The 26,933-nt window shown below is 41.0% G+C and overlaps 2 protein-coding genes across 3 annotated transcripts in view; both read right to left on the bottom strand.

The window, feature by feature from the left end:
• The window catches only part of LOC307248641 (uncharacterized protein), a 7,355-nt gene extending 7,100 nt beyond the window's left edge, over positions 1-255 (bottom strand). Inside the window, exon 1 of the mRNA XM_080025084.1 lies at positions 132-255. Coding sequence (XP_079881210.1) covers positions 132-238 — 107 coding nt within the window. The 5' untranslated portion in view covers positions 239-255. The remainder of the gene's footprint in view (positions 1-131) is intronic.
• A 1,201-nt stretch (positions 256-1,456) lies between these two features.
• Positions 1,457-26,757, bottom strand: prdm10 (PR domain containing 10). 2 transcript variants are annotated; one of them, XM_080025144.1, is made up of 22 exons: positions 26,664-26,757; positions 25,957-26,115; positions 25,348-25,410; positions 25,050-25,154; positions 23,683-23,857; positions 22,877-23,118; positions 22,119-22,319; positions 17,081-17,153; positions 16,511-16,628; positions 16,122-16,242; positions 15,087-15,434; positions 11,215-11,562; positions 10,013-10,168; positions 9,494-9,673; positions 9,295-9,405; positions 8,533-8,733; positions 7,797-7,940; positions 7,094-7,267; positions 6,516-6,653; positions 5,877-6,072; positions 3,856-3,953; positions 1,457-3,563 (listed from the first exon to the last, which is right to left on the bottom strand). In XM_080025144.1, exons 1-22 carry the CDS (start codon positions 26,733-26,735, stop codon positions 3,378-3,380), a joined length of 3,609 nt encoding a protein of 1,202 aa, XP_079881270.1. In that variant the 5' UTR covers positions 26,736-26,757; the 3' UTR covers positions 1,457-3,377. The 2 variants fall into 2 exon arrangements, with proteins under 2 accessions (XP_079881270.1, XP_079881271.1); XM_080025145.1 differs by having other exon boundaries at positions 23,683-23,851.
• Between the last annotated feature and the right edge of the window lie 176 nt (positions 26,758-26,933).

Below are 26,933 nucleotides of genomic sequence, written 5' to 3'. Positions count from 1 at the left end.
CATTTGCTGTCACCGTATCTGAGCCGAGAAATTTACAAGGACAATAATTGAACCAAGGTATTCAGAGCTGTCTCTCACAAGTTGATTCAAATGGTAAGCCAGTTGTTGAATGACACAGTCCTCCCACCTACCTCTTATGTCCGTTCCTCTCCATAGGTTCACCCTCATCCCAGCTCCCTCTCTCTCCTTGTCCTGGGACCCCTTTACCTTTGGGGTAGGCGAGAGTCAACTGTGGCATAGTAGCAGCAGCACACACACACACACACACATGCTGGTTGTAGCACTTTGAAGCACAACATAGGCTACACCTGTTAAAAATGTGATTAGTCCTGCAACATGACAAGCTCGTTCAACTGGTTCTACAGGAAGACTTGTTTTATGTTGGTAGTGGCGTTTTCTCTTTTCCCACAATCTGTCTGTGCAGGAATGTGTTACACATACTGATTCTAATTGTGTGGACGGCCAAGCCCTGCTCCGCCCCATGTACTCCGAAAACTAACAAGCACACACACACACACACACACACACACACACAAACACACATCACTCACATACATACATACACACACACACACACATCACTCATATACACAGACACATACACACATCACTTACACACACCCACACGCACACGCACACACACACACATACACACACACATCACTCATATACACAGACACATACACACATCACTTACACACACCCACACGCACACACACACACACACACGCACACACACACACAAAGAAGCAGCCTCCATCATCAGTCACTTGATACTTTATGAATCATTGCCAAACACTTAACACGTATTATTAGTTACCCCCATGTGACCTACCTAGCATTCAATTCATTCTCTAGAGAGATTTACAAATGGAAAATTCCATTTTATATCATTAATACTCTGACATGGTCAGGCTCAAGGCAAGACACTGCAGGAGACTAGGGTAACATTTTTTACATAAAGATATAATTATCAATATTTTCCAGTGGATTACTTACGATTTTTTTTTTTTATTGTTTCTGAAAACAATTTCAGAAATCTTTGCACATGCACATCTGGCAATATCTAAATGATTAGACTTTGTGTATATTTGCATCTATTTAGGAGGGGAGGGGGGCACTCGTTGTGAAGTGGTTAGAGCATCCCAATAGAGGCTCAGTCCTGATTGCAGCAGACCCGTCTCGAATCGGACCCTTGGTCGTTCTCTGCATGTCATCCCCTCTTTGCCCCATTTCATCTATGTCTCTCCAAATCCAAGTCTTAATAAAAATGCCAAAATATAATCTAACAAAATTAATTCTTCTATTTGACTGACCATGCTGCCACCTAGCACTGACAACAGGAATAACACCCAGACAAATCAAGCCACAATTAACCTGAAGACACTGTAAAAATATAGTTGTTTGGTCCTGAGTTGTACACATTCATAACAAAGTGATCAGAAAACACAATGTATCAATATAAAATAATTTAATTCCCCAACACATGGACAAAAGGGACGAAAGCACAATAGGAAATAAAATGTAAATGATCCAAATCATTATACTTCTGCTATATTGTATTTCACATTGTACAAGTCAATATAAATAATGAGCCTATTAACAGCATTTTGCAAAGGCCTTAATTCAGTGTGTTAACATGGGGTTTTACCTCGTGGAAAACTTAATGTACAAATAATGAAAAGTCTGAGACATTATGCTTCCAACAAAGCACCAAAAGTACAAAAGAAAACGTTCTAACACCAGACATGACTTTCTCAAGAACACTTCTGTTAGACCGTGATTGTTTCCACAAAATTTGAACTCGTCATTACTTGAATCCTTTTGAGCGACGCTATTGTTTTTTTTTTTTATGCTTAAATACTGGGCTGATTTTTATGTATCAATGCAACTAAATCATTTTCTACGCAGTATTAGGAATAAACTTACGTCATCCCTAAACACTGTATCATGTTGAGCTCCTACGCTGACACGGTCCCTAAATGTTTCTATTTGTAACACGAAATTAGATAAATTGTTAAATGTTAAATTTTTTAATTAATTTGAACTTTGTCTTAAAAAGCATTATGGATGAGAACACATTGTGTATTTGGCTTCAAGCTTAAGCAGCTATAAAATGGCCCGTGAGGTTTCTCTTTCTCACAGCTGTTAAGGCAAAAATAACCATGATTTTGCTGTTTTCTTGATAGCACTGTTTTGTTTCTAATGTAACCTCAATACAATTTTTTTTTTAAAGGAAAACTGCTTCTTTTTCTCAGATTTACAAAAGTTATCCAATACCCTATGACATAAAGGGACTGGGTGTGTTTCCAAGTGTAACAAAGGATATTTCTCAAAGCGAAAAAAAAATTAAAAAAATCTTCTGTTAAATTACTGGTCAAATCTAGTATCCTGGTTCCCTTTTAAATAATGATAATGACTTTTTATGTTAGAAAGGTCAAAAACTAAATTATCCCTAAATTGAACCTCAAATTGTCTCCAGGGGGAACTTTCTATGTTTCTACCAAAACCAAATGCAAGATGAAAACATTCCTAAACAACATCCAGAGCTTTGTGGTAGGCCTCAAGAGTGGCACTGATTATGTTGGATTTTTCTGGAATTTTACTATAAAAACACAAGTGGTGTAGTTGTGACAAAGACAAAGAAGAAAATGTACATTGGGAAATTGGGACAATCCGGCATATAAATTAAAACAGATGTGTGAGAAATTCCACAAAAAAATTCTAAATTAACGGACAAAAATCCCATCAGATATCCGCAACATAATACAATACAACATATGGACTGTGGAGTACTTGTGTTGGACTCATAGCCTGTTACTGCACGATTGCTTTATACACTATTTTACATATTTGTCAGTTCTGCATTTCTTTCAAGACACTATTTTACAAATACTATACTTAAAGAAATATACTGTATGTGTAGATATATAAATATGTTAAATGTCAAATCTGAGCAACAAGACTTTTCCCAACACTTTTAGACTCACACAGTAAGACCTTCAAAATTCTCCATATTGTCTAAGCGCGCACAGGATCCCTCTATTTGATATCATTGTATAACGTCCCTGTTTTTAAATTAAAATGTTCCTGAAAAATGCAACACTTTCCAGTGCGTAGTATTTTAGTGTTTTTCTTGTTAATATATTTTCTTTTCAAAATCAAAACATATTCTCTCTACTGACTCCATTTTATGAGTTCATTCTACATCTTAACACTTTTCAGACACATAAAACTGTGCTGGTTCTTGTAGTCCTCCCTCTTTTAACTTCATATGTACACAAGTCTGTCTCCGTGAGTGTTTTTGTTCGTTATGTGCGTACAAGGTGCTGCGGTCTTCATGCAGGATCAGTCCATAGATTTCATCACTACACAGTTCAGGGTTTACTGATGTGAACTTCACTGGCTCCGCTGCCGTTGGTTGTCGTGGTGATGATGTACTGTGTGGTAGCTTGCTGCTGATTGGTGGGCTGCTGCTCCAGATGTTCCGTGTGTGTTTGTGTCGAGTTCTGAGTCTGTTTGGAATCCAGTTCAGTCTGACCCTCCGAGATCACGTAGTGTGTCTGCAGGACAGGCAAAAAAAAAAAAAAGCATGTCAATATCTTTCCCAACTTTACATGGATACATTTATCAATGAGGAGACATATTATGGAGGAACCACGTTATTGAAAGCTACAGACACCTTATGAAAAAAAAACTACAGTTAGTTAGTAACATATAGTGTATGGGTATTTTCACACTTGGTCCGTTTCAGTCCCTCAAAAAGAACTCAGAGCTATTAGTCAGCATGTTTGCTCATATGTGAACACTCCAAAGGGAGTGAAGTGAACCGAACTCAAGAAGGTGGTCACTCACCGTTTTGACCTGGTTGCTGTTGACTCCAGACACAGGTGTGCCGGCCTCAGCGATCACATACTGTGTGTGAGGGAGAGCCATCATCTGGATCTCAGATGCTGAAATGGAACAATTAAAACATATTAACTTGAAAGTATAGAAGAGTATAAGGACTACAGGAGAGAAGAAAAAAAAAAGATTGAATAGGTCAACATCTTTACTGTGTATATTCTCGACATTTCAATATTTATCTCAAACTCTTTTTTTCCCTCCTTTCATTTCCTTCTCCCCCGTGGTCCAAATACAACACAGTATAGTGCCATCGAGACATACTCATTCAGCCTGACTGTATTCTATTCAGACCTGCAAACTCATAGGAGGTGAAAAAGGTGACAAACACCCGTCCCTTCTAGGGGGGTCGGGTGTTTTTCGCTGTCCAAACGATTGGCTATTGTTAAATATCATTCACACAACCAGAGTTCTCCACTATTGCCTCCAATGTCCAGCTGGGTGAAAATGATAGCCAGCTGAGATCTTTTTTTTAAACTTTTTAAAGTGAAATGCATGATTCTGGTGCACTTTGAGAGGGAAATTAAGAGGCTAAATCTGAGGAATTTTGTGTGAACAAATAATTTGGAGACACTGGGTCGGATGAATTAGAAGCTTCTTGGATTTTCCATTAAAATGTTCATTTAAAATAAAATATTATGCAGGGTCCTCTGGGTTGGGCTTGGTGCTCTTTTTCTTTTATGCGACATATTTCTCTGTAATATAATGAATACATTTAAATGCAGTGAGAGGAATGAAGCAGAAGAACTCTGTTGTCCAGCTATCTTTTTTTCCACAGACGAGGCTGAAATAGGTTATACAGTGCATGGGCATCTGAGCCCCATTTCCAAATGTTTTTAAATAAACTCAATACACACTGGACGTGAACGTGACGTGATCAGTTAAACTTGTATTACCTCCCAGATGAACTGATTAAATTATTGGGCTATTAACTAGGCTATCTAGATCAAAACATTGTATTCATTTTTTTGTATGATATAATAATATGATGTTAATATCAAACACAAACTAAAAAATTAAAATAAAAATAAATTGGGGGGGGGGGGGGGGGGCCTGTCGGTCGGCTCTGATTGTGAGCGCACTGCAGACACTTCATTTCTGCAATGTGCGCTCATTAAACTGTCAGCTTCAAGAGTCCTGTGTGGGTCAACAGTGCAGTGCAAACTATGCAGCATAAAGTTACAACATTCGTCTACGACCGTGATGTTAAATCACCTTCACACAAAGTCTCCGCCCCAGCAAAGCAGCGAGTCGATCGCTGTGACGGTGAAAATCACCGGGACCCGGGAGACCCAGTGAGCGAGTGAGACGCCGCTCAGAAAAAACTCTGTGGTTTGATGGATGAAATCAGTCGGGGATATCCTGCCCGTTAACTTTGTCTACGGGAACGGCTTCCGCGATCTTTTTCTATGTCTCGAGTCTAACAGAGAGCCATGTCGGCAAACTGACAGCGCGACTAAATAAAGGGACTGTAGGCTACAGTGAGCTGCGTACCTCCGTATAGTTTCTGTTTCAGTAGGCTGTTACATTAACCTCTGAAGCATTGACAGTGTTTAATCAAAGCCTCTATTTTTTTATTATCAAAAGGGCTTTGATTGAGACTTTTAGCCAATTCTAAAGTCTGAACACACAGCGGCAGCAGTGATGCTTTACGGTGCCCGATCTTAACGCTGATTGGACAATACTCATGACGTCTACCAAAGATGTTTTATTGCCAAGATAACGATATTCCCTTGTCTCACACAACGGTAACTCGCCCACACAGTCCAGTCTGGGAAGCGCTGGCTGACTTCTCTGGCAGCTGCCGCTACCATCCCCCTCCCAAAAACAAAAACTCTTCGGATCTATACGATTCACGTGGGTCATATATTTTGATTCTAAACGGCGATTTTCGCCGAAAAGCGACGAGTTTGCAGGTATGTCTATTAGAGCGTGTGTGTGTGTGTGTGTGCATGTGTGCATGTGTGACTCACGGTAGCCTCTGTAGTTCCAGTTCCCGGGGATGTAAGCGTGCTGCACGGTGCCCTGCTGCTGCTGCTGCTGCTGCTGCTGCTGGGAGCTGTTGTTCTGCAGTGTGTGGCTCTGGGCTAAGGTGACTGGGGTCAGCTGGGCCGGGCTCAGCTCCTGGCTCAGCTGCTGGGAGGAGGGGCTGAGAGGCTGACCTGAGACCTGCAAGAGGGTAAAAAAGATGGTTGTATAAATGTTCTGTTATTAAAGTAGCTTGGAGGAACTTTCACTTTTTGTTGATTCTAGCACCCCCTTTGGACAGCGTGTGCCGGTGACGTGGGCATTTTTTTTTAATGAAGCGAGTGAAAGAGAGATCGCAATGATAAAAATGTATTTATATGTGACCATGTTAGATTTATAATGGTACTCGGATTTGTCCAAGTTCGTGGGAATTGTATCCGAGCAAAGGCCTTAATAAAACTATATAAAAAAGCATTATTTTCGCTGATGGTCTCGTTTGCTGTTACAAGTCATTTATAAATCATAGGAGGAAAACTGTGTCAGTTAAATAAACATTTTAAAAGTTCCTCATTGAGCCTAACATTATGGCACCCACGGTTACTTGCCAATATCGCCCCAGAGTTAAAGCGATAATAATGATTTACCTGGTTGGCACTCTGTCCGTTGCCTGAGGGCTCAGACACCTGGATGTGTTGCACCTGGATGGAGTGCTGGCTGTAACCATGGGGATCGTGCAGCTGACTCCCATCTACTGTTGGGTGCTGGGAGTGAGGTGAAGAAGCCTGAGAGACACAGAGACAATAATAACTTGTTACTTTTTACTTAAAGTCACCTAAATCCAACACTGAACATATTCTAGAATTATTGCTATAAAAAAAAGTTTAAAACTCAAAAATGTATGTCATTTCAAAAAGTGAAACTTTCATCAATTCTAGATTCATTACACATTTGACTGGTCTTGTGTAATATTCATTTATTTTGAGATACCAGATTTTTTATTCCATGAGATGTATGCCGTAATCATCTCATTTCAAACAAAAGAAAGAACTAGCGTATTTTACTTTGTGTAATTTAATGGATCTAGAAAATATGAAAGTTTAATTTTCTGTATGGACTTTTCAATTCATTCATTTTTTTATGGACCTGTATAAGTCAGCTTTCCTGGAATACACAGAACTTTTTAAAAAGAGTCTAGGGTCCTAGATCAGATGGTGAATCTTACCGGAGCGACCTGCACCACCTGCAGCTGGATGTGTTGAGGTTGGTTCATGTTCCCCCCACTCTGGGACACGGGGATGTACTGGATCCTCTGGTAGTCGCCCTGCGCCGTGCGGAACGTGTCTGTGCTCAGCGTCTGAGAAAGCTCTGTCATCGCCTGGGTCAGCAAGTCGGTTGTCTGGGGAGAAAATAAATCATATAGTTATAATATCTGGTGTACATTACTTAACTTCTTTCTTTCTTATTTATGTTGTACTCCAGTTTTAATCAAATGCTAATGTTTTTGCACTGTGTAGGAGTAGTTCTTACTATGATTTTAACTTTAAAAAAAGTGGAGCCAGCAATTCTGGGGAATGCTTCATATCAAAATCACTTTGTCAAAAGTGTGAATATCTCCTAACAATTCACTACCTGTTCGTAATAGTTGTGTGTTGAAAAAAAATCCACAGTTAATACATAGCCTAGGCTCTGTGAACGGGAATGCAACTTATTACGATGGGCCCCTTTGTTTCTCATACCAGTTAACAGAGCTGTGTATTAACATCAGATTTATTTTCAGCGCACACACAGCACAGACAGGTAGTGGATCATGAGGAGATATTCACTGATTTTGACAAAAAGTGATTTACCAGAATTGATGCCAAAATGTGACACCTATGGACATTAACTGTTGCTGCTCAACATGCATGGTACTATCTCTGTCTCACCACGACGGCCTCGGCTGTGCTGCCGTCTGAGCTGATGACTGCTGGAGCGCTGCTGATCACAGCTGTCGTCATGGGAGCCTGGATCCTGTTGGCCTGCTGGGCATACTCTGGATGCTTCTTCCTGATGTGCTGAACCATCTTAGTCTGAGATACGAGCACAAAGAAGGTTATTAGTGGGTATATGGGACTGTCTAAGACGCAGTGTGGAATTGTAAGTCAATGCCTGAATCAATTTTTGTAAAAAAATTATATTTGATGTGTGACCTGGGTGAGTTTGAGAATGAGATTGATTTTAGGTTTGTTTTTTGGTTGGGATGCACTTTTTACACATAATGTCTTTAATTTATGCTAATGTCTTTTGGTTACATGAGTATGAAAAACTTGAGTTGTGTTTTAAGAAGGGAGCCTTTTTTGTAGGTAATTTTCTTGGTCAAGCCTGTGAAAGAATACAGAATACTGTAAAATATTCTGTATACTGTGTACTTGTATACAGACTAGTATTAACTTTTAGTACCTAGTATACAAGATCATTCAAGGTAATGTATCACTTTAGACTAAATTAACCATTTTGGATTATGTATTCTTTGTAACAAATTGAAACGTAATGATTTATTTGAAAGGTTGCAGTTACTAAATAGTGAAGTCTTACTGTATACACCGATGAGGGTTGGGCACAATAATAAACAGATTTTCAATTAGTAAAAAAAAAAAAAAAGCTTTGTTTGACAGGACGTACCTTGCTGCTGTACTGTTTGGCACAGTGTGGGCAGCAGACAGGCGGAGAGGCGATGGTGCCGGTCAGCTGGGTGTGTGTACTCAACATGGGGTCAGGCTCTCCGGGGACGGCTGGACGCAGCTTACGGATACTGGGAGGTAACTCTGCCCCGGGGTGGTTCTTCAGTATGTGTGCTTTCCTCTTACTGGCACTCTTATACACCTGCACAGACGATCAGCCAATCAGAACAATTCATTAATATCATAGTAAGAGCTCAGGGTCAGAGTTTGAGGTCAAAATGGAAGTTTGCATGTTTGATTTGAGGCATAAATGTCTATGCAACACGTCGAAATGTACTCTGGAATCAATAAATACATAAATAAACAGGGTTCCCCATACATTTTTTTATCAATGATTCTTTCAAACTTTTTCATGAAATTTTAACCAGCTTTACTCTTTCATACAAACTGACAACTAGCTGTTACCCAATGTGAATCACATGATAATAGTGAAGTTCTAACGATCACACTAGATTTTAAACAATAGTAATTCAAGGAACTTCTTTGAGAAATGTGTGAATATTATTGTAAATTCAACTCTTTTCCAAAACAGTCGGTCTATTTTCAAACCATTTTGAGGCCTTTTTTTTTTTTTATTATTATTTCAGACTTTTTCCAGGAATTGTATGGCCTTGCGAACCAGAACCATGAATAAATAATATTGACAAGTCTTCTCCAAATACACACATGACACTTTACACACGACAGAATGGTAATAACAAACCTTGTCACAATACTGGCAGAAGTAATCCCTGTTGGGCTTGATGATTGGCAGCGTGAGCTCCGGCACGTCATCAATACGCATCTCTGGATGGCGCTTGGACAAGTGATTGACCTGGAATCAGAAAAATAATGTTAAGTCAATGTACTTACTGGAATTTAATAGCTAAACATTGAACTCTTTCTGTGCGTTGTTTTCTCACCAGCATTCCCCTGCGTCTGAACCCCATCATGCACATCCTGCATTTGAACATGTAGCTCTCGAAGTCGATGGTGGGCACTTTGAGTTTGAGGGTTTTGGAGCGGTGGTTTTTGTCAGACTTCCGCGCCTCTCTGTCCGGGTTGTGCATCCGCTGCATGTGCTCCCGAAGCTTATCTTTCCTCTGGATGACACAGAAGGGGGAAAATATATTATAAATAAGGACTCACAACACTAAAAAAGGATAGGCTATGTAATGCCACAGTGTGTTGTAGAGAAAATACTAGACCCTAATTGTTCATACTTATACTAATTTAATTTAATTTTATGTTATTTAATTGTGTAACTATGTGTGTACGTCTAAAAAGGGCAATTATCAGACCTGTATCACTTATGTAGATGGTCAACAGTAGGTACAATATATACTGTGGAAATGTTTGACACTAAATGCTAATAAAAAATTAAGAACAAAAAAAATAAATACAACCCTACCAACTCTTATCCCCCAATTCATTCATTTTACCTTGAACTGTTTACCACACGTAGAACACAGGAAGTCCTTGCGGTCTGAGTGGCGTAGCATGTGCAGACGCAGCTTGTCCGGCCGGCAGAAAGCCTTCTCACAGTCTGGACACTGGAAGATCTTCTCTGAGTGGAAGCAGCGGATATGCTTCTTCACCTGAGGAGGAGAACGTATAACATTTTTGTATATGTGTAAATTTACTATTTCACCCCAGACTTTCGTAAGTTCTAACTGGATGGATCCCCTACAGATACTCTCACCAAATGTTTCTGTTCTGGCCGTTTTGCCTTGATTGGGTAGCGTGGCATTCCCAGACCTGCCACTAGGCGCTGGCAAATTAAATTTGCTGCGCCTGTTGGTCTGGAAACTCTCCGTTGAAGCTTTATCAAAAAGACCAGAAATCTGGGCTCACGTTTCAATTGGTTCTATCTAATATGGGCGGCCCAGAGCCCTTTGTATGGTGCTCTGGGGAGGACGTAACCGGATTCAGATTCAGATTCAGATTCATGACGACAGTGACGTGCATGCGACGTCGAAGCCGTGATAGTAAACATCAAAGATGGCTGCGGATATGTTGTGCGAGTTTGAGACTGCTTTGGCCTCGACCCTTAACGATTTGGAAGACGGCACTCAAATCTTTCATTAGCAAGTAAGTGGAATGTTCTATTTTGACGACCGACAACGGCAAACGTTTAATTTAACAGTTTAACAGCTGTTCGCTAAACGAACGGGGCTTACGTCACCTTGTGCATCACTCTGATTGGTTGTAGTGCTATCCAACTGCGTGCAGTGGCATTTGAAATGCACGAGTAGGAGCCGCCCCTTGAGTTGGAAATTACTATTGATCGTGGCCAGACCCTCTATCGTTCAAGATATCAGGGTCTGGATTTCCAGGCTATTGATTGGGATGATGTGTAGATGAATTCTGCGACTGTGCATTCACTCTCTAAAATGTGTATTACAGAGGTGACCTGAGAGGTGTCGACAGTCTCGGTCGGACTTCCTTTGTATACAAACCTATTTACAGAACTTGGGCTTTGTATAAACACCGTAAAAGGATATTATTTGGTCTTAAGTTTTGTAACAAATTATTTGAGCCATATACAAATACATATCTGGAAAATTCAATTAAAAAAAAAAGTGTTAAAGAAAATTAGGGTGACTGACTCTTTAGTTTCCTGTTAAATACATTCATCACGCACCTGAATGAAGTCAGTGAATATCTTCTTGCAGGTGGGGCAGGTGTAGCAGCCGCCCTCCACAGCGTGCACCACCACATGTTCTTTGAGCGTCTCCAGCCTCTCAAAGCTCTCGGTGCACAGCAGACAGGCGTAGGAGCGGTTCTCTGTGTGCACCAGGATGTGGTCCTCCATGGCCGAGTCACTCCGGAAGCTCTTGGTGCAGATGTGGCAGTAGAAGCCGTAGGCGTCGAGGCCGTGCACACGCAGGTGCTGGTCCAGCTTGTCTTTGTCCCGGAAGGCTTTGCCACAGTGCGTGCACTTAAACGGACGGTAACTCTTCCTCAGGAAAAGGTGCTGCAGCGCGGCATTCTGGGAGGGAAAAGAGAGAGTGGGGGAGAGAGGGAGAAAGAGAGAGAGAGAGAGAGAGAGAGAGAGAGAGAGAGAGAGGAGAATTACTTGCAAGAGAAAAACATACTTTGTTTTTTTAGAAAATGCTCGTCAAACCACTGTTTTGTAAAAATCAGTGAATATCTCCTCTTGATCCACTACCTGTACGTACTGTGTGTTAATGCACAGCCAAGGCTTTGTTTATGTACCAGTTTACAGATACAGAGCTGTGTATTAACATCTGATTTTTTCAGTGCACAGTGTACGAACAGGTAGCAGATTGTGAGGAGAAATTCCCCGTTTTTGGAAAAAAGTGATTTTGACAACAAGCATTCTCCAGAATCGCAGACTCTGCCTTTAAGTGTTTTAGCATACAATGCTAGTTCTCGACACCTGTCCACGTTTTCTGTCATGGATGAGACATGGAGAGAGTCTGATTGATGCAATGGAGTGTGCAGGAGGGAACGCTTCCTGAAATGTCACATGAACACTGTGGAAAATGTTGGGAATTCATAAGGGGTAGATTTGGTCAAAGTCAAGAATATTATTAATTTCAAGGAAATTATAATATTAAGAAAAATTGTTAATTAATGATCAATTTAATTAGTCCAGCTAATCAAATTACTTATTAATACCTACGGAGCACCACCCTTTGAAAAAGGGAACTTTGAATCAAATCAGAAAAACAGTCTCATAATGTTAAAGGGATGTATCTTGAAAATGTCAAAGTTGGTTACAATGTACATTTAAGATAATGAAGGAGTGAATATTCGAGCATACACCTTATTTACCAGCCATTAGTGAAATACAAGACACAAATATCACAGACACTGCTTCTTAAAATCAAAATGTAAGGGTTTATTTACTTAGGCAAGTTGATTAAAACGATACACATAAGTCAATAACCATGAACTTATCTAATTTAAGAAAGCAGACATAGCACAAGCAATAATAAGAACAGTTTAAAATCAAACCCATGTATTTCTATTTATGTGCGGGTGTGTGCACATGTGTAGTGTGTGTGTGTGTGTGTGTGTGTGTGTGTGTGTGTAGTGTGTGTGTGTGTGTGTGTGTGTGTGTGCGTGTGTGTGTATGACAGAGGAACGTCACTTTAGAATTTAGATGAATTTAGATGGCAGACGCGAGAGTTTTATGTCACGCGAGAGTTTGAAGTGGCTTTTAAGCCACGGGTAGATCAATTGCTAATAGCAATGTGGACAACTTCTAAAAGTTGAATATTCTACCTTTAATCAGTAGGGGAAGTAGCATGCAAAGCATGTATGTAACCTACTGCTTCAATCAAACACATAAGAATTATAAAGGATGATGCTGGGAGACTTTGGTTTTGTCTTCACGCGATCTTAACTTTAAAATTACAGAAACTCAACGCTCATGTATTCATTAAGAATACTTGAGGGGAAAATCACGAGTGTCAGTGTGTGTGTGTGATGTGCGTAGTTAGAAATGAGAAGGAGAGAAAACAAAAGACAGTAGCCGCAGCTCCAGCACGTAGTGAACTGTTTCCTCCAATCACACAGTGACCGCAAATGCGCATTTGGGGTACACTGAGTTGAATTGATAAAGAGGAAAGATTCACTGGCTTTAAGAGTGACAGCAACAAAAACACATCAATACATTCCCGGTTAACGGGAGAAAAACACTGTGAGCGAAAAACACTTTAAATCAGGAAATAGTGAGCTCGTCAGCTCTTACGTTTACTTCAAGTTAATGAACAACATAAAATAACTATCTTAGCCCAGACAATAGCCTCACGTGAATCGCTTGGTCCAGCGATGATTTGTGGAAGGCAGCTGGAGAAGATGAAGAAAAAGGCTGCTGGCCGGGCCTTGTGCGCTGATGGAGCGCGTCTTGTGGAAGACAGTGGTGTGGAAACAGCTCAGCTGATAAGGGCAGCGTGCCTCACCATGCCAAGGGAAGGAAAGCAGGGGATCAGCAGCTCTTCTTGGCAATAGCGGGCTGTCTGCGGTCCGATGGGCAGCGTAGGCAAGGAGGAGAGGAGGAAGCGGAGAACTCGCTCTGCGTCGGGCCTTGCTCTCTGCTGGCGCTGCGTCTAGGGCAGCATAGGAACGGCCCAGATGATAAGTGATAGGCGGCTTCACTTCTCGGCGGGTCCACTGGCTGTCTCCGGTCCGTGGAACGGGCAGTGCAGGCGTCTTGATGAAGGGATCCTGCGTCTTTGCTCACGCTTTGCGCGTGTGGGGTAGTTCTGTTTTGAGGAGAGGTTGAGGTGTGCTTCAGCTCTGGTGAAGCGGTTTCTGTAGGAAACTCTCTCGAATCCGGGAAAACAGAAGAAGATGTTTCAAGCAGTCCATGAACTCGTCCAGCGAGAATTAAGACTGGGACTTGGTTGCTTATTCCTAGGCCTCAGGTTTAAGCATCTCGTACCTTCTATCACGGCTGGAAGCCGAAGGCGAATGGCAAAGATGAGAGTATTGCATCATGTATTAAAACAGTCCGAATGCATTCTCATCCAATCAGAAGTTAGTTGTCTTATCAGCAAGCAGTGTTTACATTCAAACCAGCCAATACAATGCTCTTCCTTCCTTAGGAAAAGAAAGCTTTGAAGCTTTGTCACAGAGATGTGATAAGGTAAACACATCAGGGTGCCTGTTTTCAACTTACAGTGGCTTCAAACAGAGTTTCATCATGCCCCAAAGGTCTGGTTGGATTAACCAACCTCTTAGAATGGACTATCCCATCTTAAATTAGTTTATGACCTCCACAGGGGTCTGGGATGGTGTACTCTACAGAGAAACTTATGTAAACATGCGTTAGACTTTGTCTCTTGGAATGCACTATGAGCATTAACCCATTACAACATTTCAAATGAGACACTCTGTGTAGGCACAACAAAAATGACAGAAGGAATCTTTGAACCTCCTTTTGTTCTGCCTTCCCCCAGGTCCCACCTACCTGCACATCCATCTTTGAGGGGAGCACGCAGTGAGGGAGCGAGACACACTGTTGTCAAGTGAATCGTGGCCACTATGACACCAAATAACAAACTATCTAAGGCCGATTTCACACCTGCCTTGTTTTGTTCAATTGAGACAAACTCTGGTGTGTTTCCACCTTTGCTGCGGTTTGTTTGAGCAGATGAGAACACATCAATCGTACTTGTGTGTGCCCCAAAAATGGCACCAAACCGAGACCTTGTGGAGAGGAGGTCCTGCTCGGTATGCTTCCAAATGAACTCTGGTGCGGTCCTTTTGTGGCGAGAACCTGAATTGCACAAGCTCCCGTAGTTAGCCACGCTATGAATTATGGGATAAGGAAGACAATATACTTCCTGTAGTTTTTTCTGTAGTTTATCCATATCACAATTCTGACCAATTTAGCAAAAATTTAGTAGTTCAGGAACTACATTATTGCAACTGCCAAAGACACATCTGACCAAACTGAACTAGAAGCAGGCTATCAAGTGTGAAAGCACCCTTTTAAAAGAAACCCATTCACATTGCATTGAACCCAGCGCTGGTTCTTACCCGTATCCTCTTGGCGCGGTGCATGTCCTGAGAGGTGAGGTGTGTGTCTGTCTGGCTGCTCTGAGAGGGGTCGTCCTTCACTGGAGCTGGCAGGTCTGTTGTGCTGGTGTCCTTTGTGAGGGGCTCGGGGGCCGGTTGTTCCCCTGCAGGAGGTAAGAGATGTGCCTCTGCCTCAGACACAGCCTTCACCTCTGTCTCTGGTTCTGGTTCTGGCTCTGGCTCTGTCTCCATCTCCGTCTCCATCTCCATCTCCGTCTCCATCTCCATCTCCATCTCCACAGCCTTCAGCCCATTCTGAGCTCCATCCACATGCTCCTCCAATGGCTTCTCTGTCAGTTCCAGCATCTCCTGATTGAAGTAAATAAGTTTTATACTTCTTCCTGCTCTTTTTCAGGCATATCATATCATCTGAATCAATTGAATGTATGCAGTTTTCTTTTTCTTTTTGTGAAATCATTTGAACATCGTTTTTTTGTTTATTGTATTTTTGTGCTTTTCATTTTGTTTTGTATTTTTTGATATGTTTAATTTGTATTTGATATGTCTGAAATAAATTCAATCGATCAATCAATCAATCAATCAATCAATTGAAACAAAGGTAATTGGATATTGATCATTTAAAAGATAATGTTGATAATGTATGGAGGAGTATATATGGTATTCACCCAATCTACACAGCATGTATTAAAAGTGGACTTAGGGATTCTGGTGAACACAAACATCCAAAAAGTGTGAATATTTCCTCACCATCCGCTATCTGTCCGTACCCGTCCACTGTTAATACACAGTATAGGCTCTGTTAACTGGTATGTAAACAAAGGAGGCCCTTAATAGGTAGCAACATGCCAGTTTACAGAGGCTTTGTATTAACACTGGGGTGTTTTTTTGTTAATTTTTTTTCCAGCACACTCACCCTACAGACTGGTAACTACAGATCATGAAGATATATTCACTGTCTTTGACACAACAAAAAAAACATTTGACAACAAGCGTTCTCCAGAATCACTGACTGCACCTTTAATGTTTTTCTCTTACCGTTGTCTTGTCTCCGCTGGCGTCCACAGGTGGATCCAGACGGGTGAATTTGGGCGGACGACCCGGTCTCCTTCCTGTCCCGAATCTCCTCCGCCCTCTGCCTCTGCCCCGGCCTCTGGATCTGAAAAAGACAGAGAGAGAGAGAGACAGAGAGAGAGAGAGAGAGAGACAGAGAGAGACACAGAGAGAGAGAGAAAAGCATTAAGAGGTTACATACACCTTTCTTCTATTATATCACTTTTGAAATGAGTAACGAGTGATGAGTAATGTATTACTTTTTGTTGAGTAACGAGCACAACACAGGTTATATATATATATGGGGTCTGAAGAGTTGACTGAAATGAGAAAGAGAAAATGTAAAATAATAGGAAAAAAATAAAGAATTGTACCTGGTGAGAGAGTTGAGCTTGTCGTCGTGCATGTTGAGATGTTGCTGCAGTTGTTCAGAGCTCACAAAGCGGCGGTTACACTCGTAACACGGCCAGTTCTTCTCCTGCTCCCGGAGAACTGGAGGGACAACCGAACATACTGTATGTCAACTTTGAGTGTTTTTGTTTTGTTTTATCTCTTTTTTTGTATGGCTTTGTAAATATTTGGTTAGTGGGTAGATATGAATGATTTGGGGGTGCATGTGGAGGTATGTGTTTAAAGCAGCTATGTTTGTATAAGATCATTATCAGCAGTTGAATATGGGGTGGGAATTAATAAGGTTGGCTTCCTCTGACTCCTTTTCCGACACATATGATTCATTTATTTTATAGAGATTGTTTATGACACTTTTTAAATATTCTTGTTTTGTTTTTGTATGTTTCATCAAACATGCTTTTTTATTATTACATTTTGATCGAATATAGAAGAAATTCATGAATGAAAAAAATAAACTATCTACTACTGTTGTAATGGTTTGTAATGGGACACGTGTAAATGTACATAGTAGTATCATGTGCATAGAGACTCACCTTTTCTCTCTTCTTCTGTAACATTGTGAATCTTCTGATTAACAAACTCAGCATATGATGCAGCATACCAAACCTGCCCAAAGAAAAAATATTTAAAAAAACACATATTACTGCGACTTATCCATATACACTCAACAAAAATATAAACGCAACACTTTTGTTTTTGCTCCCATTTTTCCATGAGATGGACTTAAAGATCTAAAATTCATTCCAGATACACAATATTACCATTTCTCTCAAACATTGTTCACAAATCTGTCTAAATGTGTGATAGTGAGCACTTCTGCTTTGCTGAGATAATCAATCCCACCTCACAGGTGTGCCACATCAAGATGCTGATCTGACATCATGATTAGAGCACAGGTGTGCCTTAGACTGTTCACAATAAAAGGCCACTCTGAAATGTGCATTTTTTTGCTTTATTGGGGGTCTGGGGACTCAGAACCAGTCAGTATCTGGTGTGACCACCATTTGCCTCATGCAGTGCAACACATCTTCTTCGCATAGAGTTTATCAGATTGTCAATTGTGGCCTGTGGAATGTTGGTCCACTCCTCTTCAATGGCTGTGCGAAGTTGCTGGATATTAGTGGGAAGTGGTGCACGCTGTCGTATACGCCGGTCAAGCACATCCCAAACATGCTCAATGGGTGACATGTCCGGTGAGTATGCTGGCCATGCAAGAACTGGGACATTTTCAGCTTCCAAGAATTGTGTACAGATCCTTGCAACATGGGGCCGTGCATTATCTTGCTGAAACGTGAGGTGATGTTCATGGATGTATGGCACAACAATGGGCCTCAGGATCTCATCACGGTATCTCTGTGCATTCAAAATGCCATCAATAAAATGCACCTGTGTTCTTTGTCCATAACAGATGCCTGCCCATTAGGGGTGGGAAAAAAAATCAATTTTCCGATTAATATCGATTCTCTCTCGAACGATTCTGAATCGATTCAGAAAAGTTCATAATCGATTTTTTTTTATTTTTTTTTTTATAATTTTTTTTTTTTATAATTTTTTTTTTGTTGTAAATACTAATACTTCATGCGCCATTGCGCATGCACACCACACATGTGCGAGTTGTTTCCAAAGTGGCTTCTGCAGTATATTTTCTTGGGCCTTTACTCAGAAAGCCGCGTTGGTAGTTAGTTGATGGAAGAAGACACAGTTGAATGCAGATGAGGAGGTCTCAGGAAACTTCTCTTTATTAAACAACAAAACTCATCCTGCAGTCAAAACGAAGCCAATAAGAATTTAAAGTGTTTGCAGCCAAATCTATGAAGAAGTTCCTTTGCTATAGAGACCCCACTTTTTCCAGAATTGTGGCCGGTTTTAACCGCCACTCTAAGTGAGCTGATTGGTTCTTTAGGACAGTACGCCCTGCTCCTCCTAACACCTAATTGGTGTACCCTAACTAACTCCACCCTAATAAGTCAGGGGACATCTGGGTTGCCCTCTGGCCCCCAGAGGACATCCTGAGTCTAATCATTACCTGGAGGCAATATGTCACGTTGGCCAAGAAGTCTGATTCAGCAACTTTTAAGACAATGCTGATGATGATGATGATCGCCAGGGTCAATAAACTACTGTTAACTCTTAGCCAGACTGTCTTTGATTAACTCACACGACAGTCACCTTTGTGTGAAATTTGAATGATCTACAGGTCAGCCTTGAGGGTTTCCTCCTCAAGCAGCTGACATCCCTGACTTTGCCCCCTGCCAGATGAGGCTGACTGTCTTTGTCTCCTCTGTAGCAGTAGACCTTAATATAAAATGTATAGTAACATAATACACTACAGTAATCTTAGAATGTGTCATAACAAAATACACTACACTTCAAAAGGGCTGAGAGCAGCAAACCCATGACCTGCTCCGGCTTTATCTCTGTTTACGTTTTTGTATGAGAGCTGAATTCCAAGCCATACTTTTTGTACAATGTGTTGAAATGACATAGAAAATAATAGATAATAGAATAGGAATCCTATAGAAACATGATTTACAAGATTAGAAATAAAATAAAACTGAATCGGTTTAGTTTTTACATACTTCCATATTGTGTTGAAATGCAAGCTGCATTGATTATTGCACTGTTCATAGAAAGTCATATTTGTGACAAGAAAAGCTTTTCTCTTAATACAATATTAGAGAAGGCAATTCATCTGTTGATTGTCTTTAATGATCATTACAAACGTAGGAAGTGATAAGCAAACTCTGAGTAGCAAACTCAGATGTGCATATAAATATATTTTTGAAATTCACACATGGGTATGTACATAAAAAATGTTTTGCATTGAGATGCATTGAAAATCGATTTTGAATCGAATCGTTGACCTCTGAATCGGAATCGAATCGAATCGTGAGGTGCCAAGAGATTCCCACCCCTACTGCCCATACCATAACCCCACCACCACCATGGGCCACTCGATCTACAACATTGACATCAGCAAAGCGCTCACCCACACGACGCCACACACGCTGTCTGCCATCTGCCCTGAACAATGTAAACCGAGATTCATCCGTGAAGAGAACACCTCTCCAACGTGCCAGACGCCATCGAATGAGAGCATTTGCCCACTCAAGTCTGTTACGGCGACAAGCTGGAGTCAGGTCAAGACCCCGATGAGGACGACGAGCATGCAGTTGAGCTTCCCTGAGACGGTTTCTGACAGTTTGTGCAGAAATTGTTTGGTTATGCAAACCAATTGTTTCAGCGGCTGGTCTCAGACGATCTTGGAGGTGAACCTGCTGGATGTGGAGGTCCTGGGCTGGTGTGGTTACACGTGGTCTGCGGTTGTGAGGCCGGTTGGATGTACTGCCATATTCTCTGAAACGCCTTTGGAGACGGCTTATGGTGGAGAAATGAACATTCAATTCACGAGCAACAGATCTGGTTGACATTCCTGCTGTCAGCATGCCAATTGCACGCTCCCTCAATGCTTGTGGCATCTGTGGCATTTTGCTGTGAGACAAAACTGCACATTTCAGGGTGGCCTTTTATTGTGGACAGTCTAAGGCACACCTGTGCACTAATCATGATGTCAGATCAGCATCTTGATGTGGCACACCTGTGAGGTGGGATGGATTATCTCAGCAAAGCAGAAGTGCTCACTATCACACATTTAGACAGATTTGTGAACAATGTTTGAGAGAAATGGTAATATTGTGTATCTGGAATGAATTTTAGATCTTTAAGTCCATCTCATGAAAAATGGGAGCAAAAACAAAAGTGTTGAGTTTATATTTTTGTTGAGTGTAGCTTCTATTACAGTTTTTTTCGATTGCTAACCCACAGTGGGCACAACTGTAGCTCAATGTGCAAAACTCTAACTACAGTCTGCACTACCAACAGTCACTGGAGCTGAACAGTTCACTTCACCTGCAAAATAGGCTCAGTGCAGCAAACACTATGAATTGTCCTCGCTGAGATAATACACACTGTCACTCAGAACATGATTAGAGTACAAACACTAGCATCAAACCCCAATACATAAATTACAAACTTTTAATCTTTATAATTTGAGTTATTTCACACAAATTACGTAATATTTTCTTTGATGAAAGGGTGAAATTCTTTCACATGAAATTGTTTATTTTATAACATACCAGTTTTTTTAGGAAAACAAAAATAAATTAAAATCAGAAGTTTGCTTCAATAGATACACATTTTGTATATTTTATTGAAAACATTTCCAAATGTAGTATTTATTTGTGTAAATATTCTATAATTGTAATACAGAAATATATCCTGTAATGTTGTCATTTAATAATAATTGATTGGATTTATATAGCGCTTTTCAAGGTGCTCAAAGCGCTTTACAGGGTTCCAGGTTCAATTCGTTCACACACAGTCATACCGGTGGTGGTAAACTACGATAGTAGCCACAGTTGCCCTGGGTCAGACTGACAGAAGCGAGGCTGCCATTCCGCGCCATCGGCCCCTCCGACCACCACCTCAAACATACAGCAGTCATACACATTCACACGAGGCAAGGTGGGTGAAGTGTCTTGCCCAGGGACACAACGACCATGACACAAGTGGCCGGGCGGGGATCGAACCGCCAACCCTAGGATCGTTGGCCAACCAGCTTAACCACCTGAGCCACAGTCGCCCCTGTTTACTGTAAGGATGCAACTCAAGCTGTTTGTTTGCTGGAAAATTTGTATTACAGATGCAACTTCAACTTTTTGCAGATTGGGTTGCACTCTCAACCCTGCCTCTCTCAATGCGAGACCATGATTCACAACAGGGTCTATCAGTGTTGCCCTTACTGTATTTCATCAGAAATTACAGCTCTATGTCTTCCTCCACACTCTCACTGCCACTCTTCTCCCTCCAACAACCTGTCTTCATTGGTCCATTTCCAAAAAAATATATATTTTTGAGCTTTCCCTTTATACTGTATATGTTCACTAACAAGTCTAAAACAAGACAGCTTAGTGTTTCAGTTGAAATTGCAATCTGTGTTTGAAATGCACTAGGCATTCATTCTGTTTTGAATGTGTGGTTTACAGTTGTGGCAGTAGTGTGCACAGTGTTGTGCAGGTTGTGGTTAAGCCATGAGATAGGTGTGTAGAGTTTTGAAAATTGTGTTTAAGCAATGAAAAACGAGCTACAGTTTGGTCCGAATGAACCGCTGCTCTTCATACTGTTGTTAGAGTTTTGCACTTGTCGCTCCAGTTGTGCCCACTGTGGTTTAGCAATCGAAAAAAACTGTAACTAGGACTGATCGACTGTCCTCCACAACCTCACAAAGAAAAATACCTGTCTCTTATGTTACAAGATGTTTCATTGTTAAACGGGGAATCAGCTATTCTGGAGAATGCTCGTTGTCAAAATCACTTTGTCAGAATCAGTGAATATCTCCTCACTATCCGCTGTACTCAATAAAAGTCAGTTTTAATACACCGCTTGGGTTCTGTAAACTGGTGTGCAAACAAGCACATCGTGGGGAGATATTCACAGATTTTGACTGAAAATGTATTTTGATAACAAGCGTTCTCCACCTTTAGCTTTTGAGTGAACTGCCTGTGTACTGACCTTGAGCTCTTGTTTGGGCTGGATGTTCTTGATGGTTGTGTAGAAGATCTCTGAGCCGTACTGATAGGCCACCAGGTTCTGCTCCAGGTGGTTCTGGGCCGGTCTCACAAACATCATCCAGTTACAGCTGTCCTCGTCTGACAGGTCCAGCCACATGTCCTCACTCTTCTCCCCCTCCTTCTCTGTGTCCAGCATGCACAGCTAGGGAGACAAGCAGGAGGGAGATTAGAGATGTAGCTTTAGAAAGGACTACACAATGCTTGCACACATCAAAAACTTTCCTCCCTTCTTAAATTTTTTTTTTTTCTGTAGGCTGTTTGTAAAACAACTATATTACAACTTTTTTTCATATAAAAAGGAAATACTACATTAAGACATGAACCAGAGACAACATTTTGAGTTGTCACTACCTGCAACTTATCCCAATTTAAAATCAGTATTTCATATTTAACAAGCATGGCATCGATTTCAGATCAAATTGGATAAAAAATAAACAGAAGATCGGTGTATTTTTACATTTAATTCAGTTTAGCTCAATACCAAATACAAAAAAATTAACCACTAAATACAGCTGGATAACCTTTGAACAGTTAATGGTAAATGGACACTTAGTGTTCAGTGTCTTGCTCAGGGACACTTCAGCATGTGGCGGGGAGATGGGGGATCAAACCACCGACCCTGCAACCCAGTGGACGACCGCCCTATCCACTTCTCCACAGCCGCCCACAGTAGTGAGTCATGCAGAGCGCTGATTTTACCTTGAGATGGAGGTAGTGTTCCCTCAGCGCACTCTGGGACACCAGTGGCCCCTCCACAGGCCCAAACTGAGTCCTCTTTGGGATGCGTCTCTTGGAGAACACCCCCCCCAGGAAGCGGTCTGTGTAGAGGACTAAGGGAAGGCTGGCCCGCGCCCTGGACACCACCGGACGGTTTGGGATGGGGTGCAAAGTCCCATGATTCAGACACACAGTCGGGTTGGCAGTGTTACACTCCTCACACCCTGGAAGGACACAACAACAAAAAGAGGAAAAATTAGTATGACAGAATCAACATAACATATTTTTATTTTTATTCCACCATCTATTTTCTTGAATAGGATTTAATGGTGGATATGTCTGTACTTGTTTTACACTGCATGTAAAACACTTTGAGCTGTATTTTATGTATGAAAAGTCAATTCAAACAGAAAATTATTTTTATGATTATATAAAAATGGCACGTGGTCTAAATGTTATTTTACCATTTTACTTCAAAACACTTTTTAATTTTTTAAAACCACAAAAAGATAAAAAGATTAGTAAGACCTGCACAGTCCAATACAAAAGCTCTGCTGCTAATACAACAACAATGAAAGCTTTTCTATTATTGTTGATATCACTATAATACAACCCCTATCAGTCAAGTCATCTCCTGCTGTCTGCTCGACATATGCTGCCGACACAGACAGAATAGATACTGTGTTACGCTATGGGGGGGCGGGGGTGGGAGAGAGAGAGAGAGAGAGACAGAGAGAGAGAGACAGAGAGACAGAGACAGAGAGAGAGACAGAGAGAGAGTCACTCACACAGGTTGTGAGGGTTGAAGGCCTGGCGCTGGCTTGGTTCCCAATCATCCATATCAGAGTCTTCATCCTCGTCTTCCTCTGATTCCTCCGTGGAGTCTGTGGCCCCCAGAGGACTGGTGGGGGGGTCAGCCATCTCCACCATGTCAGGGAGGGAGTTAGAGGCAGATAACTGCTCCTACCAGATTAGGTTTGATTATGTCATTTCACAGAATTATTACTCACTCTCTCATGCTGTACTGTTTCATCTTAATGTAAACTTTTTTTTTTTCATTCTTATCTTTAGACTTGAATCAATAAGATAATTAGATATGTAGGAGGGAAATTACTGTACATGTATCCTTGGACAGTGTGTGTGGATGTGTGAAATAATAAGTCACCTCAAAATATATTAACCTGTAAATATTTCCAAATATTATTTTTATATATCACATATGTTTCTGCCATCATACTGCAGGTACCTTAATGTAAATCCACTGAGAACTTCACCAAGTCAGTATGACAAAATAAAATACATATAGATTAGGGGTGTGCACGTGTACACGTGTACACGTGTAACCGTTTAGTAAATCATAACCGTTTAGGAAAAATCAATAAACGAAAACCGTTTTTGTTTTTTTTTCAAATTTCAAAGTTTTTAAATATGTTCTGGAGACACGCGTTTATTGATTTTACTTCACTAATAAACTAATTGGGGAGGATAAAAGCTAGTCTGCCGAGAATCTGTCTGTCCCTCGGCGAGTGTGTGTGAGTGAGTGTGTGTATCGGCGCACACACACACACGGGGAGTCGCCGTGCTGGGACTCGACTCACAGCCATGGAAGAGTGATGAAAGATAACCTAAAGATTAAAGTTACCCGGTTGACGTGAACTACGCTCGTAAGTAGCCCGAACTTTATAACACCTGTTCAACATGCATTTAACGTGGACATGTAGAAAGCGATAGGCTATATTAATCAGGAAATGAATGAAGCGCGATTATGACGGCGAACGTGTGTGTGTGTGTGTGTACCATGGACCTATTATAAGAGGTGTGTAAACGAGCGTAGTTCATGTCAATTGTGTGTTTACAGGCGAACGAACGCGTATGTGTGTGTGTGTGTGTGTGCGCCTACAAGACGGCGGGGGCACAAGGACAATGACGTCACGGTTAACCGTGTACACGAAAAAAAAGGGGTCGTGTAACCGTTTACAATTTTTTGTAACCGTTCACACCCCTAATATTGATAACATTTTGCAAATAAAAGCATAAAATAATCCCCTCTCTGTTTTTTTTCCTCATTGATATGCTACAATGTGAGTTAAAACTAATATAGACAAGTGCTATGTCCTTGTTTTGAACAGGTAACTAGCCCAAACAGTGTGCTCACCTGGGATACTGGCTCCAGCATGGCCTGGGGGTCTTCTGCTACATTACTGAGCACGTGCAGGTTGGCAGCATTCATGTTCTGTCCACTGGGTAGCAAAACTGTGACCTACGAATGAGACGTTGTGTTACAGTTCAATAAATAAGTTCCTCGTCCTGTATGTTTGTCTTTCTTGTGCCTTTAAAAAAAAACTGTCCTTTTTGACCCCAATAAAAACGTTTTAAAATAAATTAAAAAATTAAATAAATAAATAAAAAGTATATTAGTTATTATTCAGCTATACAGCACCTGGTAAACTCACCTGTTGGGTTGTACCATCCTTATGAATGTAAGCCACTTGGGGCTGGTGATCAGCAAAGACAGTCTGAAAGAAACGTGTCATACTGTGTGGTGAATTTTAACATGTTGTCTCATGGATACTTTGTACTTTGTACTTTACAAACAAGAAAGTGACGAAACATGAAACAATTTTATCTAATTAATTATTATACTTCATCCTCTTACAATGTTATTGTTCATATTAACAGCATTCCTACGTAGCTTATATATTTCTTAGGGCAAAAAAATAATAAAGAGAAAAGATCATTTAGTCAAATAGTCTACTTGAAAGGATTATTACAGAATTTTCTTACTACAGGCCTTAAAAATGGAAAAGTCTCCAACACAACACTATGGGCCGGTTTCACACACATGGATTAAGCCTATAGTTCTGGACTAAATTGTACTTTCAATGGACAATCTCCATTTAAATTTCCATTTAGTCCTGTAGCTTAATCCATGTGTGTGAAACTGGCCCTATGTGTCCTTAACCAACCCTCTCTCTCCCTCTCTGTTGTTGTGGTTACGAGCATCATCATCATCAACATGCTTAAAATATCCCAGCTATAAATAAGCCTTTCCCCTCTCTTACCTGAGAGCCATCTGCAGTGACATAGACCAGTGTGTGTTCTGCCGACTCTACAGACGTGTAGGAGTTTCCGTCCGCTGTGTAAACCACCTGCTGCTGCCCGCGGTCTGACTGGTCATCACTGTACACGATCTGGGCCACGGTGCCGCCTTCAAAATGCACCTGGGACACATGTGCACCACAAACTAAGGCATAAATACATATTTTAAACCAGTTTGTTTGACCTCTTAAAAAAGTGCGGAATAGTAAGAGGTGTCGAGAACTGATACTACATTTGTGCCGGTTCCTGACTGTTGTTCAGTATGGAAATATCGATAACCTCCTTGACAACCATTGCTGCTATTCAATATAACGTGGCAGCATTTTCAAATCCGTGACGCTGTAAAGATTGTGATTGTTACCTTCTGCAAAGGCCTACAGTCAACAAACAATTAACATACACCTAGATACTACTGTATATGAGAAGGGCAGCTTAAAACATTTAAAATTGGGTATTTATAATATTATAAGAGGCATATATGCAACATTATTTTTAAGAAAAGAGGAGTTGTAAAATTATGCAAAGTGAACTAGATGAAAAGTTTTCATGAATGACAGTTGAATCTGTGCTAATATACCATATAGTGGAGGGTAGTACATTGTTGTTGTTGTTGTTGTGACTCTAAAACAGCAGAGAGTAGGACAGACCATGGACATATAAAGAGACAGACCTGTGTTTCGCTGCTTGAATCACTGTTCTCAGTCTGACTCCACACAGCGGAAGGTTCCTGCTTGGTCTCCATGGCAGCAGCAAGGTGCCAGGGCTGTCACCAACCAACCACGTCACCTATCACTTCAGTCTGGAGACACCTGGGGCTGGGGATGTCTGGAATGCAAGATTGGAGGTGATTTTAGCCATAAATAATAAGAATGCATGGGGATAATAGTAAATATACAAGATACTGTGGATGGCTGGCATTGGATTTAATGTTGACAACTCA

This window comes from Ammodytes marinus (genome assembly GCF_949987685.1).
Source record: "Ammodytes marinus genome assembly, chromosome: 3".
NCBI classification, from domain to species: Eukaryota; Metazoa; Chordata; class Actinopteri; order Uranoscopiformes; family Ammodytidae; genus Ammodytes; species Ammodytes marinus.
The sequence above is the reverse complement of the archived record's forward strand: the minus strand, read 5'-3'. Positions and strand labels throughout refer to the sequence as shown.

Bases quoted from the DNA above. Each gene is read 5' to 3' on its own strand.
- prdm10 (XM_080025144.1), bottom strand. From the start codon at position 26,735: ATGGAGACCAAGCAGGAACCTTCCGCTGTGTGGAGTCAGACTGAGAAC. The intron at 16,629-17,080 runs GTGAGTCTCTAT...TTGTCCCTCCAG, and splicing joins TACAGAAGAAGAGAGAAAAG to TTCTCCGGGAGCAGGAGAAG. The intron at 16,243-16,510 runs GTACAATTCTTT...TGTCTTTTTCAG, and splicing joins AAGCTCAACTCTCTCACCAG to ATCCAGAGGCCGGGGCAGAG.